This window comes from Capricornis sumatraensis, chromosome 14, assembly GCF_032405125.1.
Source record: "Capricornis sumatraensis isolate serow.1 chromosome 14, serow.2, whole genome shotgun sequence".
NCBI classification, from domain to species: domain Eukaryota; kingdom Metazoa; phylum Chordata; class Mammalia; order Artiodactyla; family Bovidae; genus Capricornis; species Capricornis sumatraensis.
The window spans coordinates 83708997-83723708 of record NC_091082.1 but is presented as its reverse complement, the minus strand read 5'-3'; the positions used below and the strand labels follow the sequence as shown (position 1 = coordinate 83723708).

The 14712-nt window shown below is 44.2% G+C and overlaps 1 protein-coding gene across 1 annotated transcript in view; it reads left to right on the top strand.

The window, feature by feature from the left end:
* The window catches only part of DENND1B (DENN domain containing 1B), a 214897-nt gene that overhangs the window by 189759 nt on the left and 10426 nt on the right, over positions 1-14712 (top strand). The window contains exon 15 of the mRNA XM_068985972.1: positions 5416-5517. Coding sequence (XP_068842073.1) covers positions 5416-5517 — 102 coding nt within the window. The remainder of the gene's footprint in view (positions 1-5415; positions 5518-14712) is intronic.

The window sequence follows — 14712 nt, the reverse complement described above, 5'->3', positions numbered from 1 at the left end:
GACATCAAAGAACTTCTGTGTATATCAGTATATCTATCACCATTTACCATATTAGAAATGAAAACTGAATGTATTCTAAATATTTATTAATTTATTTAAAACAATACAGACAAAATAGAAAAAATAATTTAAAAAATGAAAAAAAAAACACAAACCTACTAAAGATAACCATAAAACATGTTTTCATAAAAACAACTATATTTCTAAATAACTTAGAAGAATGGTCCATTTTTCCAAATCTCTTTACTATCTGGCTTAAAAGAAATTGGCTGGATTTTTATATTTGATTCTGCCTTCAGTTTATTGCACTATCACAAATTATGAAGCCTTTGGAAATCTCTGTTGAATCTCACAAGAAAATGAAAGTGAAAAGGGCAAATAACATCTTAGCATTGTTATGAAAACGGTCTTAATGTCACAGATCCTATGGAAAGACCAGAGTCCCTGGACCGGCTTTGAGAATCACTGCTATGTATCAGTTGACAAGTAAGTCCTTCTGATTTTGCCATGAAATGTTTAGCAGTATCATTAACCACACAAACTTCAGATGTTCACAACCTGGGTGAATCTGCTTAAACTCTGCTTCCTCATCTGTAAAATGTAATAACAATCACAGCTTATTGTACTTTTATAGATTCCCTGACATGGAGTACATGAAACATTCCATATAGACTAGGACATCCAGAAATAGGGCACTGTAGAGGCCGAGAGCATAGTGTGAGTCCTGTTTCTAGCACTTAACAATGCTCTGCAGTCTTGAACCAGTTACTGAAGCTTTAGGTTTTGTTGTTGTTCAGTCTTATCCAGCTCTTTGCAGCCCCATGGACTGTAGCCCACCAGGCTCCTCTGTCCATGAGCTTCTCCAGGCAAGAGTACTGAGGTGAGTATCCATTTCCTTCTCCAGGGATCTTTCCAACCCAGGGGTTGAGCCACACCTCCTGCATTGGCAGGTGGATTCGTTACCGCTGAGCCACCAGGAAAGCCCATGTTTTAGTTTCATCGTGTATAAAGTGTGATGATAATGAGCTTGAGATTTGCATGAGTTAATATGTATTCAGTGTCTTACAACAGTGCCTGGTACATAGTAAGCGTTATGCACTCATTAGCTACTGTTATTACTGTTAGTCGTGATTAGTGTCCTATAAACGTTAGGTAATGGAAGTCATTACTGTTTCTTTCTTTCTACCGCCTAGTTCGTCTCTCCTTGCCTGATTTATTTTGCACTGTTAATTGATCTGCCTGTTCCCATTGTTTCCTCTTGCCCGTAAACTCTCCTTTCTAAGACACAGGCACAATCTCACCACCTCCTCACGTACACACTTCTCTGAGCTACCGGAGGTTTCCAAGGAGAGAACTGATGTCTTGGGATGTGGCCCAGGCCTTCTCCAGGCTGGCCGCCTGCCCTTCCTCCCACTCTGGTTCTTTCTGTTACTTGTGTCCGATGGCTTCTAGGCCTCAGCTGATCTCTTCTTACCCCACTTTGGTGCTTTCTCTCCAGACACACCCGGCACGTTGTGTCCACGTCTGTCCTCTCTCAGGACTATCTTTTCCCTCTGTGATTCATAAAGCTTCCCTTCATGTTCAAAACCAGCTCACCTTCTGCTGTGAAGTCACAGAAGGGCCCTCATGAGATCTCCCACTGCAGGTGTGAACTGGGAGGTCAGGGGCCAACACGGGACATGGTGTCACTTTACTCGGAACAAGACAGTGTTTGAGAAACCACTCAATCCCAGTCCCGATCTCTAGTCAGATTGTAAATAAACCAGAAGATCCTAAGGAGTGTTCCTTCTTACCTTGCCATGCAGCTCAACCTGGATGGAAAGGCACTCCCACCAGGGAGGCACTTACAGTCAGTTTCACAGGGTAGACCCCGAAGGGGCCAGCAGCTGAGACTCTCGTGTGTTTACACATACAGCTTTAGAGCACTGTTAATCAAGACTGATTTTTCTTTCCCCTGAGAGAAAATTCTAAGATGTTCCAGGACTTTGTGTTTTTGGTGATCTTTAAGATGAGATGGTTGGATGGCTTCACTGACCCAATGGACATGGGTTTGGGTGGACTCTAGGAGTTGGTGATGGACAGGGAGGCCTGGTGTACTGCACTCCATGGGGTTGCAAAGAGTCGGACACAACTGAGTCACTGAACTGAACTGAAGATTCTTAGTGGCCAAGCTGTTGACCAAGTGAAGGTTCATTGGAAGCTTTTACCATGATTGGTGTCTTCAAAGATGCGTGGACAGCAAGCCAGAGCTTTCTCCCTGCTGCTTCCCCAAGAGATTGCAAGCGTTTGCTAGGAGATTAGAGAGGACAGAGTTCTTCCAGGTAATTCATGTTGGCTGATGACTAGGCTTCAACAGTATGTGAACCATGAACTTCCAGATGTTTAAGCTGGATTTAGAAAAGGCAGAGGAACCAGAGATCAAATTGCCAACATCCGTTGGATGATAGAAAAAGCAAGAGAATTCCAGAAAAATGTCTGCTTCATTGACTATGGTGAAGCGTTTGACTGTATGTGTGGATCACAACAAACTGGAAAATTCTTCAAGAGATAGGAATACCAGACCACCTGACCTGCCTCCTGAGAAAACTATGCGGGTCAAGAAGCCACAGTTAGAACTGGGCATGGAATGACAGCTGGCTCCAGACTGGGAAAGGAGCACATCAGGGCTACCCTCCAGTCCCTCCAATCAGAAGAAATGCCGCCTGCGAGATCTTCAGCTGGAGGTCGAGCTCTGTGTTGAATTGAAGACTGTGCTGCATTGTTACAACTTTTAGACATTATAGATGGTAATAAAACCTCACACGTTTGAGGGAAGATCCATCAAATAAAAACCAAGATTATGAATCGTACTGGTTTCTTTGTGATAGCGGTGAGATAGTTGGAACTGCTGCTAGAGGCAATGGTTTTTGTTTAGTTTTAAAATTTATATTTGCTTTTGCAAAGATAATATGTCATACAGAGCAGGCTTTATCTCACTTGCTATTTCATTTGTTTTCTTATAAAGCATTTATTGCGCCCCGGATAACTAGGTATATTCCTGATAATGGGGATTCGAAAACCACAGATCTTTACTTTAACAGAGTTGCTTGTTTGTTTGTCTGTTTTTCTCATTAGGTTGTAATTTCTATGATAGTGGCAAAGTATAGTGTATTTTTGATGATCCAAAATATATTTATGTAAATTAATCCAATTTAAAAAGTCATTCTATAGTATTTAAGAATGGCAACAATTAATATGAAAATGTATATTGTTAGTGTTACTATTGGAGAAGGCAATGGCAACCCACTCCACAACTTTTGCCTGGAGAATCCCATGGACAGAGGAGCCTGGTAGGCTATAGTCCATGCGGTCGCTAAGAGTCGGACACGACTGAGCGACTTACTTTCACTTTTCACTTTCATGCATTGGAGAAGGCAATGGCAACCCCCTCCAGTGTTCTTGCCTGGAGAATCCCAGGGACGGAGAAGCCTGGTGGGCTGCCGTCTATGGGGTCGCACAGAGTCGGGCACGACTGATGAGACTTAGCAGCAGCAGCAGTGTTACTTTGGATCATCAGCTGATGGCTGGTGGTAGGTGGCACCTGTTAATAGATTATTGATTTGTCTTCTGTGATTCTCAGCTTGAATTTTGTTTTCTTGCCTCTGGAGCAGTGCTGTCCAGGACCACTTCCTGTGATAAAGGAAGTGTTCCGTGTCCCGTGTTACAGTAGCCACTAGCCCCTTGTGGCCGCTGAACATTTCAGATGCAGCTGGTGTGACTGAGGAACTGACTTCCTGTTTTAATGTTAATAAACTTAAATGTAAATAGCACTGAATATGACTAACAGGTGCCTTGTGGAGCAGGGCGCTTCCATAGTGTCATTAACTTCTGTCAGAGTGGTAACAGCTGAATTACGCAGATGGCTAGTCCCATCATTTTATTCGTGCAAGAAGCAGTTTTCGGAATTTTACTTACAGATACCTGTAATCAAGACATTAGTTCTTCCTTAAAATTAAATAATTAATATTTTCTGAAGTTCTGTAAGAAAGTGGATGGACAAGCTCACTTTTTCCCTTTTTATTGCAGTGTGTTGATTGCTGGAGGACTTACTGTAAGGACCAATTCATGGACCCTAATGTCTGTTTTCACTTGTTCATAAAGCTCAGTCGTTCTTCCCCATCTGTGTGAATGGGCTGTGGAGGGCAGCAGTGAGTGGTAGGGGTCCATCAGTGAGGGGTGCTTTCTGCGCTCACATGTGGGAGTACATGGAAGTTGTGTTTGGAATGAAAGTCCTTGTGATTTGGAGGAGGGGCGTCTAGCGGAGCCTGAGACTTGTGACTCTTGCAGCGTTCTGAACACTTAGCAAAATAGAGTAAGTTCAGGCAGCTGGACTGTCTAGGACTTTATCTAGAAAGTATCCAGTCAGAATTGCATTTGTAATCAGGAAGAGAATGTGATTGATAGACCTTTCAATTAAAAGGAAATTTTTTTCAGGGTTTTCCCTGGTGACTCAGTTGGTAAAGAGTCTGCCTGGACTACAGGAGACCCAGGTTCAGTTCCTGGGAGGGTAAGATCCCTTGGAGAAGGGAATGGCTACCCACTCCAGTGTTCTTGCCTGGAGAATCCCATGGACAGAGGAGCCTGGCAGGCTACAGTCCATGGGGTCGCAAAGAGTCAGGCACGACTTAGCAACTAAACCACCAAAAAGAAATGAATGATCATACCGTAAGTGGCAAAAATCATGCAGCAATTTTTATAGTAAGAATGTTTTCTAGTCAAGATGAAATATAATTATTCAGTTCAGTTAGTCACTCAGTCGTGTCCGACTCTTTGCGACTCCATGAATTGCAGCACGCCAGGCCTCCCTGTCCATCACCATCTCTCAGAGTTCAATCAGACTCACATCCATCGAGTCAGTGATGCCATCCAGCCATCTCATCCTCGGTCGTCCCCTTCTCCTCCTGCCCCCAATCCCTCCCAGCATCAGAGTCTTTTCCAATGAGTCACCTCTTCGCATGAGGTGGTCAAAGTGCTGGAGTTTCAGCTTTAGCATCATTCCTTCCAAAGAAATCCCAGGGCTGATCTCCTTCAGAATGGCTTTTGCAAATAGATGTGCTATTTTTAATTTAATTCATAATCATTCTGATGATATTAAATCTTTGTCTTTAGAGAATTTATTCTTACTTTGAGAGATTGAAAGTCAGCATTTTTAAGAGCCTAAAGGATTCTTGATTAGGAAGCTACAGCAGAAGCTTATTGGTTGAGGAATATTTCTACCAGCCTCAACTCCAGCCAGTGTGTGTAAGGGTCTGACTCCCTCGAACACTTGGAGCTCCTAGAAGTTGGCTCTGTGTGTTACACTCCCTTGTGACCTACTGGGCCTTCTCAGATAGACTGGTTTGCTCTGACATCCCCAAATTCTTTGCTTCTACCCAGGGTGAGCCCATCACGTTCTGCGAGGAGAGTTTCGTAAAGCACCGTTCAAGTCTCATGAAACAGTTCTTGGAAACTGCAGTCAACCTCCAGCTTTTTAAGCAGGTAAGAGTGCACCTCCATGTTTTATTTTGTAACTTGAATGTACCAGAAACTTGTAACAGCTTTTTGTTACTGTAAGCTTATGTCTAAACTTTGCTATTAGAAACATCCTCGCAGAAAACTGCCCATGCACAGCAGGAAGAGTGGTGACTAGTTATGACTAGACGTGACTAGTACGTGACTAGTATGACTAGGCATCTTCGATGGGCTTATCTTAGTTTGGTTAGATTGATACAGCTTGGTGAACAAACCAAGTTTTTTTGTAGGACCATCCCAATGTAATCCGATTTATAAAAAATGATTCCTAAATATGTGTTTTTAAGCTTTGTAAGGGGCTTCCCAGGAAGGGGCTCAGATGGTAAAGAATCTGCCTGAAGTGAAGTAGCCCCGGGTTCAATCTCTGTGTCAGAAAGATCCCCTGGAGAAGGGAGTGGCTACCCACTTAAGTATTCTTGCCTGGAGAGTTCATGGACAGAAGACTTTCCACAATCACAAATTCAAAATTCCGAAAAAAGTTATAGTTCTGCTTGTGTGTCTTGATTTCTGGCCCAGAAAATATAATTGTCATTGCGAAAAGCAGCATCTTAACATCAGAATTCAGAAAGTTCAGATGCAGTGTGATCTTTCATCCTATTGTGTGATCACGCAAGTCTCTTAATTGAGGCTGGCCTTAGTTTCTGTTAATATTTGAATTAATTTCTTAACACTTACTTTTTTTATTCCACATGGCCATTTTAAGTGTAAAGTTAGTTATATGAATTCAACATTTAATGAAGACTTAGAGTGTGTCATCAACTGTGCACAGGGCCAGAACGAAGACATGAGTAAAAACTCAGTGATGCCCTTGAGAAACTGACAAGCTAGGAGAAATGGTTTTTGCTGTTAAGAGGAAAGAGACCAGGTAACAGAATAAGCGTCAGATCAGCATGGTGAAAAATCCAGTACTGTTTATCTGTATTCTGAAGTAGTTTTAAAAAATTATCTGAGTTAGGAAAATGCTCTCTGGGCCATATACCTGCCTTACGAAATGTGAAGAAAGGTTAGATTTATCCAGTAGACCTCTTTAAGGAGCAAAGAGAAGCAGGTTGTGTGGGTTTCTGGATGAGAGGTGTCTTGTGTGAATTTCCAAGGACAGAGTGGGTCCCCTTTGGAGCTCTGTGTCTGTGGAGGGCCCCCGTGCAGACGAGATTCCTTCCCCAGGTTAGAGCAGGGCCGAGGGATGGTGTGCCAGTGCCGACGTGCACAGCCCAGGGCAGCCCCAGGCTGGTGTCCAGTGCACGCTTGGTGAGTGTCCACGCCCTTCCCGTGTTTTGTCACAAAGAGACAGTTACACCTTCCATTGTCGAATCTGAGTTGTGAAGCTCAAGTTACGTGGGCGTCGAGAACTGAGTGGATGGGTAGAATAACATATCACTTCCCTTTGACCATGAGATTCTGTAACTAGCCTTATCATTTGATAAAGTTCACACATGGTCTTTTTTTATTTTAACATAACTACAGAAAGCATATATATATATATATACACACACACACATATATATGCATTTAGAGCCAGACGGAGTTGAGCTCGACCTTGGCTTTGCTGCTCGCTTGCTTTTTATTCGTGTGTCTGTTTCTCTGTAAAATAGCAGCACTGTCCACCCCTGGCAGGCCGGGACATGGTTTATGTGATTTAACACCTGTGCCCTGCTGGCTGGACAGTGTGCACAACTCTGTGAAGCTCAGAAACGTTAGTGTTGGCCTCATCCTGAGAGCAGCTAGGTTAACAAAATGCACATCTGTGCAGGGCTATATTATGTCGACGTAGAGAATGAACTTGTGGGCATGAAGAGGGAGCGCGATGAGCAGGGAGAGCAGCGTTGGCGCACAGACGCTGCCACATGCGAGTGAGAGGTGCTGGGGAGCTGGGAGCCCACTCCCAGGCCCCGCGATGACCTCAGGGGTGGGGGGTAGGGGGTCAGAACAGGGTGGATATATGGACATGTACACCTGGTTCACTCCGTGTACAGCAGAAACCAGCACAACATTGTAAAGCGATTACACTTCACTAAGACAATGAATTTTTTTAAAAGTAAATTTTATCAAAGAGGGTGAATGTAAAGTACTGAGACGGCCACTCGGAACCAGTCACAGAGCAGCTTAATAGTTTACATACGCAACTAGACCGCATTCTTGAAATGGATACTACTTCATGAACCGTAAGAAAGTGATGCTTGAAGGTGCCCCTGCAGGGACCTGCGGCTCTGTTGAGAACACCACGGAGCCGCACACGTGAGCCGGGGCAGGCTCGGCAGTGCTGAGCGGTGCCGACGGGGCCGGGTGGCACCCGCGGAGCGTGTCGGGGGCGTGGGGCGCCTGCTCGCGGTCTTGCCACAAGCAACCGGGAGCACAGAGGGACACGCGGAAAGCTCTTCTACGTGATGGACATATTTAATACCTGGTTTGTCGTGATAGTGACAGGACGATATACATCTGCCCAAACTCACTGAATTGTCTGCAGGTTTCTGTATACTAATTACAGGTTGCAAAAGGTTGGGGGTGGGGGTGGAAAGGGAAAGCCAAAACAGGAATCAATTGGTTAAAGGAAAATAATCAACATAGATGAATTCTCAAAGACAGGACTGATGTTTCTGAACGAATATGAGTCCACATTCCTGACTGAGTCTGTGACCCGCTCTGGGTCAGGAATCGCCCACGTCCTCGGTTTGTTTGACAAACTTGGGAGAACAGGAGCCCAGGAGAGAAGCGTACGATGTGAAGGCAAGAGTTAGAGTCGGCTCTCGCCCCCTGATGACATGGCAGGGAAGGATCCGGTGCTCGCATCTGCACTCTGCCTGTGTGTGAAGTCGCTCAGTTGTGTTCGGCTCTCTGTGATCCTGTGGACTCTCACCCACCAGGCTCCTCTGTCCATGGAATTTTCCAGGCAAGAATACCGGAGTGGGTTGCCAGTTCCTTCTCCAGGGGCATCTTCCTGACCCAGGGATCAAACCCAGGTCTCCCACATTGCAGGCAGACGCTTTACCATCTGAGCCACCAGGGTTATGTATAGGAACAACTTAAAACGCAGGATTTGCAAAACGCCTTGTGGTGAGGATCACACGAGACAAAGGCCTAGCACTTGTTCTCCAGGATGAGAAGTGTGATGGGCGATTCAGCTCTCGTAAATCCGGTTAGACTTGGTATAAAGCTAAACTGGAAATAAAAGCGTGCCTTCCCTCAAGCCACTTCCGGGGCTTGTGCCTCCAAAGCTCTGGAACCGGGAGGAGAGGAAGGAGCTCTGCGGACAAGTTCCCATGCACCGGCGTGCACAGGAGTCCAAAGCCTGAATTCGTAATGTCTGGTTTGGGCTGACCGAACTCAAATGTAAGGTGATCCTAAACTGTAGGTGTCCTCAGGCCCCTAGCAGCAGCAAGTGCACATCCTCGTTGAGGAACCGCCCCACTTCATCCTGGCATCGGATAGTTCTTCCAGCTGCAATCCTAAGGAGAAAGTTCACTGTTGACAGTCATCACACATACAGGGGAACAGATGATGAAACAGAAACAGCAGTCAGAAACGGATTTGCAGAGATTTCAAATACTGGAATTATCAGAACTACAATGTAAAATAGCTGTGCTTAAGATGTTCAAATAAGTAGAAGAGGCTTTAAAAATGTTCAGGACAGAAAAACTTTAAAGAATGTGAAGGCAGTTTTAAGAATATAGCAAATAAACTTCTGGTAAGGAAGCATGTAATTCACATGAAAGGAAATTGATGTGTTTCATAGCCAATCGTATCTAATAGAAGAGAGATTTGCTGAACTGGAAGATATATCTGAAAACTTATCCAGATTTTAGTACAGACCTATGAAGAAACAAAAACCATAAGAAATTCGAAGGGTGGAGTGGACGTGCCTGCAGTCCACAGGCTCAGTTATAAACAGAGCGGACAGGACGTGGAGGAGAGACCACACTGGAAGGACGGGGCTGGAGCCAGTGACACGCATGCTTCATCTGTCAGGAAGTCCCTCAGCCCCAGACTGAGGGTACAAGGAGAAATCTATACCTGCACAGTGTATTCAGCTCTAAAATATTCAATAAAGAGAGACTTTTCAAGTAAGTGAAATAATTAAAAAATTCTTTAGAAAGAATACCTAGAATCCTTGGCCAACTAAAATATCTTTTAATTGTAATAGAGCTGTGAATACATTTCCCTGCAAAAGTGGAGTTTGCACTCTGTGTTGCCTATAATGGTGTGTCCACGTGGCAAAGCTGTGGCCCCCTGTTATTTAATCATATGGCATCACCAACTCAATGGACATGAATTCGAGCAAAGTCCAGGAGATAGTGTTGGACGGAGGAGCCTAGCATGCTGCAGTCCATGGGGTTGCAAGGAGTCAGACAAGACTTGACGTCTGAACAGCAGCAGCAGCGAATCTAACTGTTGCTATGAAGATACTTGTTTGTATGTAGTTTAAACTTGTAGTCATTTGGCTTTAAATAAGGAAGACTATCCTACGTAAGCTGGGTAGGCCTGTCAGAACCGGGTGGAAGGCTTGTAAAACAGGCCCGAGGTTTGCCTGCAAGAGGGGAGCTCTGTCTGTGGGTGGCCGCTTGGCCCCTGCCTGCAGACCCACCTGCCGTGTCTGTTCTTCCTGGCTGCCTGTCCTCTGCAACCTACTTAGCCAGCCCTCACAATCATGTCAACCAAGGTCTTATCATAAATCTCGTATGTGTATGTGTGTCTGTCTGTCTGTCTGATCTCTTACTGGTTCTGCTTCTCTAGTTGAACCTTGACTACTACACCAACAGGAGAAAGATGTTCTTAAGGAAGAACTTTAAGTAAGTAATTCAGGGAGAAAATTCTCTTAGCTCTAAGATGGAAGGTCTGAGATGCAAGAAGGAAGGAAGACCAAAATAAATGGTAAATATGCTTCCCCGGTGGCTCAGATAGTAAAGCGTCTGCCTGCAATGTGGGAGACCTGGATTCAGTCCCTGGGTCAGGAAGATCCCCTGGAGAAGGAAATGGCAATTCACTCGCATATTCTTGCCTAGAAAATCCCATGGATGTAGGAGCCTGGCAGGCTGCAGTCCATGGGGTCACAAAGAGTCGGACATGACTGAACGCACACAGTACCCACACATAGGAATTAAATTTAACCAGCATTTACTGTATCAGACAGGCAGGTTCTCCCACACATTCAAGAATCAATTCGTTCCAATTCAGTTTCCAAAAAAATCACTGTTTTGATTATGGCAAAAGGGAGACACTTCAGTTTCTTTTGTAAGACTGGGATAATCTTCCACTCTAAAATCTAAGATGACATGAGAAGAAAACATTATAAGCCAGGCATACTTATGACTACAGATGTAAAATTTAAAATATTTTTAGCCAATTCTAGCAAGGTTTAAAAAGGTTACTGGCTCATGAGTAGATTGCCTTCATTCTGGAAATTAAGTGGTAATTGCACATTAGGAAATCTGTGGATGTAATTCACTATATTAACTGATTCTGGGGTAAGATCATTCAGTTTAGTTGCTCAGTTGTGCCCATGGACTGCAGCATGCCAGGCCTCTGTGTCCTTCACTGACTCCCAGAGTTTGCTCAAACTCATGTCCACTGAGTCGGTGATGCCATCCAACCACCTCATCCTCTGTCGTCCCCTTCTCCTTCTGCCTTCAGTCTTTCCCAGCATCAGGGTCTTTTCCAATGAGTCAGTTCTTCGAGTCAGGTGGCCAAAGTACTGGAGCTTCAGCTTCAGCTTCGGTCCTTCCAATGAATATTCAGGACTGGTTTCCTTTAGGATTGACTGCTTTGATCTCCTTGCAGTCCAAGGGGCTCTCAAGAGTTCTTCAACACCACAGTTCAAAAGCATCAATTCTTCAGCACTCAGCTTTCTTTATGATCCAACTCTCATGTCTGTACATGACTCCTGGAAAAACCATAGCTTTGACTTGACGGACCTTTGTCAGCAAAGTAATGTCTGCTTTTTAATATGCTGTGTAGGTTGGTCATAGCTTTTCTTCCAAGGAGCAAGCATCTTTTAATTTCATGGCTGCAGTCACCATCTACAGTGGTTTTGGAGCTCAAAAAAATAAAGTCTGTTACTATTTCCCCATCTATTTGCCATGAAGTGATGAGACCGGATGCCATGATCTTAGTTTTTTGGATGTTGAGTTTTAAGCCAACTTTTTCACTCTCCTCTTTTGACTAAAATCATTAGATCATCTCAACACGTGCACCAACTGTTCATAATATTCATGATAAAAGCAAAAATACATGATTAAAGACATTTTCAGTAAACATCATACTTGATATTAAAACATTAATATTTCTCTCTGAGGAAGGTTCTATCTCTTGGCATTGGAACTCCTCACATATGTAATTGAGCCAAAAAATATCTAAAGATTTAGAAAGGAACACACCAAACTGACTTGACTTTCATTACTTTGAGTACAAAGACCAGTTATGTAGGACATAAGGGAATAACTTAATAAATTTGATTTCACTGAAATTAAGGGATTTGACCATCAAAAGACTTCATATTTGCAATTCTTTTGAACCACCAAAGGGAGTGAAGTCCAGAATATAAAAACCAAACCTTCATGTTAGTTAAAAAAAAAACAAAATGTAATTGTGCCCAAGACGTGGATAAGCACATGCACTTGAAAACCCTGAATGGCTGATGAAGACCGAGAAGACGCTCAGCCTTGTTGATAATCAGAGAGCAGCAGGTGAAAACATAATGGAATATCACCTCACACTCACCAGACCGGCCCAGGTTTAAAAACCTGAAAATCTCAGAATTTGGCAAAGACGTGGAGCGAGGGACCAAGTTTCACCTGTTGATAGGAGTGAAAGTTTGCACAGCTTGTTTGAGAAAGCACTTTGGTGCTAAAACTTAAACACACAAATTTCTTTTGACCTAGTGATTTCGCTCTAAATTTGGCAGCAAAAGTCATGCACTAAAATTACTCGTAACAGCAAAATGCTGGCGCTGAACTCACACGTTCATCAGCATTAAGATGACTAAGTGGTTACGCTCCTACAGTGGAGCAGCTGCACGGCAGAGATGAGCGCACTGCAGTGAAACTGAACGTGAGTGAGGGAGGGGGAAGGAGCACGTCGCTGAAGAGTGGACATGATGAGTCCTTTTATGTAACAGTGTTCTGTAGTGAGAAGAGAAATGATGTATGATTTAGGGAAACATTTTTGTGATAAAGCTGTAAAGAAAGACAAGGGAAGGGTAAGCTGAAAGGATTCTGATCGTTTCCGTGAGGGAGGGCATGTTCCGGCAGTTGGCTTTATCATTATGCATTAAGCTGTTCATTTATAATTTAAATTATATAAGCATTGTATGAAAACATATATGAAAGTGAAAGAAAGTGCAAGTGTTAGTGGCTCAGTTGTGTCTGACTTGTTGAGACCTCAAGCGCTGTATCCCGCCAGGCTCCTCTGTCCATGGAATCCTCCAGGCAAGAATACTGGGGTGGGTAGCCATTCCCTTCTCCAGGGCATTTTCCTGAGCCCAGGGATGGAACCCAGATCTCCTGCACTGCAGGCAGGATTCTTTACTGAGCCACCAGGGAAGCCCCCAAAACATGCATACACACAAATATATAGTATATGTATGTGTGTGTATACATATATATATGTACACACACTGTTTATGGATCCACCCGTAATGGGCTGTGTTTTCACTGACAGCTGACTTCTCATCCTCTTCAGGCCTTGGTTTCTGTGTCTGTAACGTGAGTTAGACTGAAGGGTCACTAGGTCTGAGATACCTTTCGGCCCTAACATTCCACGATACCAGGGAATAAACACGGCTTAGATGGATGAGAGTAGGTTCCATTTGGATAAATTCCTCTTCAGATAATGGATTTGGAAGGAATCCCAGAAACTGCTTCTTAAATCCACAGCCCTGGCAGCACCGTCTTTAACTCGAAGCTTTACAGAGATTTGAGCCGGTATTTTTAGGTCTCTTCCTTTTATCTCCCGTTACACTTAACACAGTAAAAGAAATTATTTTCTTGGGTATTGTTTGTTAAGACCCCTGGAACTAAAGTTTCTGCTCATTTTACTGTGCGATTTCCATGGAAGAAGAGCTGTGACAAATCTCGACAGCATATTAAAAGGCAGAGACATTACTTTGCTGACAGGTCCATATAGTCGAAGCTATGGTTATTCCAGTAGTGATGTATGGATGTGAGTTGGACCATAAAGAAGACTGAGTGCAAAGAACTGGTGCTTTGGAACTGTGGTGCTGGAGGAGACTCCTGAGAGTCCCTTGGGCTGCAAGGAGATCCAACCAGTCCATCCTAAAGGAGATCAATCCTGAATATTCATTGGAAGGACTGATGCTGAAGCTCCAGTACTGTGGCCACGTGATGCAAAGAGCTGATTCATTGGTAAAGACCCTGATGCTGGGAAAGATTGAAGGTGGGAGGAGAAGGGGATGACAGAGAATGGATGGCATCACTGACACAATGGACATGAGTTTGAGAAAGCTCCGGGAGTTGGTGATGGACAGGGAGGCCTGGAGAGCTGCAGTCCAGGGGGTCGCAAAGAGTCGAACATGACTGAACGACTCAACAATAGCAACAACGACATTCTCGCTTTCCCCTCCTGACTCTCTGGGCAGTTTCTCCAGGGCCCTTGCTCATCGTGCTTTCCTCTGTCTATTCCCCGAATGTCTCTGTACTCAGACTTCCACGTCTCTGACTCATGCCAGCTCCTGGGGCTTCCTCACGAGGGACCCTGACTGCATTAGTTACCTCTGATGAGGGGTCTTGAACACGTCTTTATTCAGATGGTGAAAGTCGCCCAGTTGTGTCCGACTCTTTGTGACTGCAGGTATGTGTATGTGTGTGTGTGTGTATAGTATCTTTGTGTATGTGTGGACATGCACACACACACTCCCACACATACACGTGTGATGCCTTTTCACATAGATGCATCCTCACATATGCACCCCTTCGTTTGTATATTAGTTTTACTCTGTTGCCTAAACCAGAAAATTAGGCATCATCTTTTCTAACGCCATCATCTCCGGTCCTTCCCACATAGTTGTTTGACTGCGTTCTGTTGACCCTTCTTTCTGAATATCCTTCGGCTTTTCCTCCTTCGCTCTCTCCAGCGCAGGTGTCAGTGACTTGCGCTGCGGGAGTGGTTCATGTTCTTTCATTTAGCCCCCCTTTCAAGCCATCCTCCAGCCTG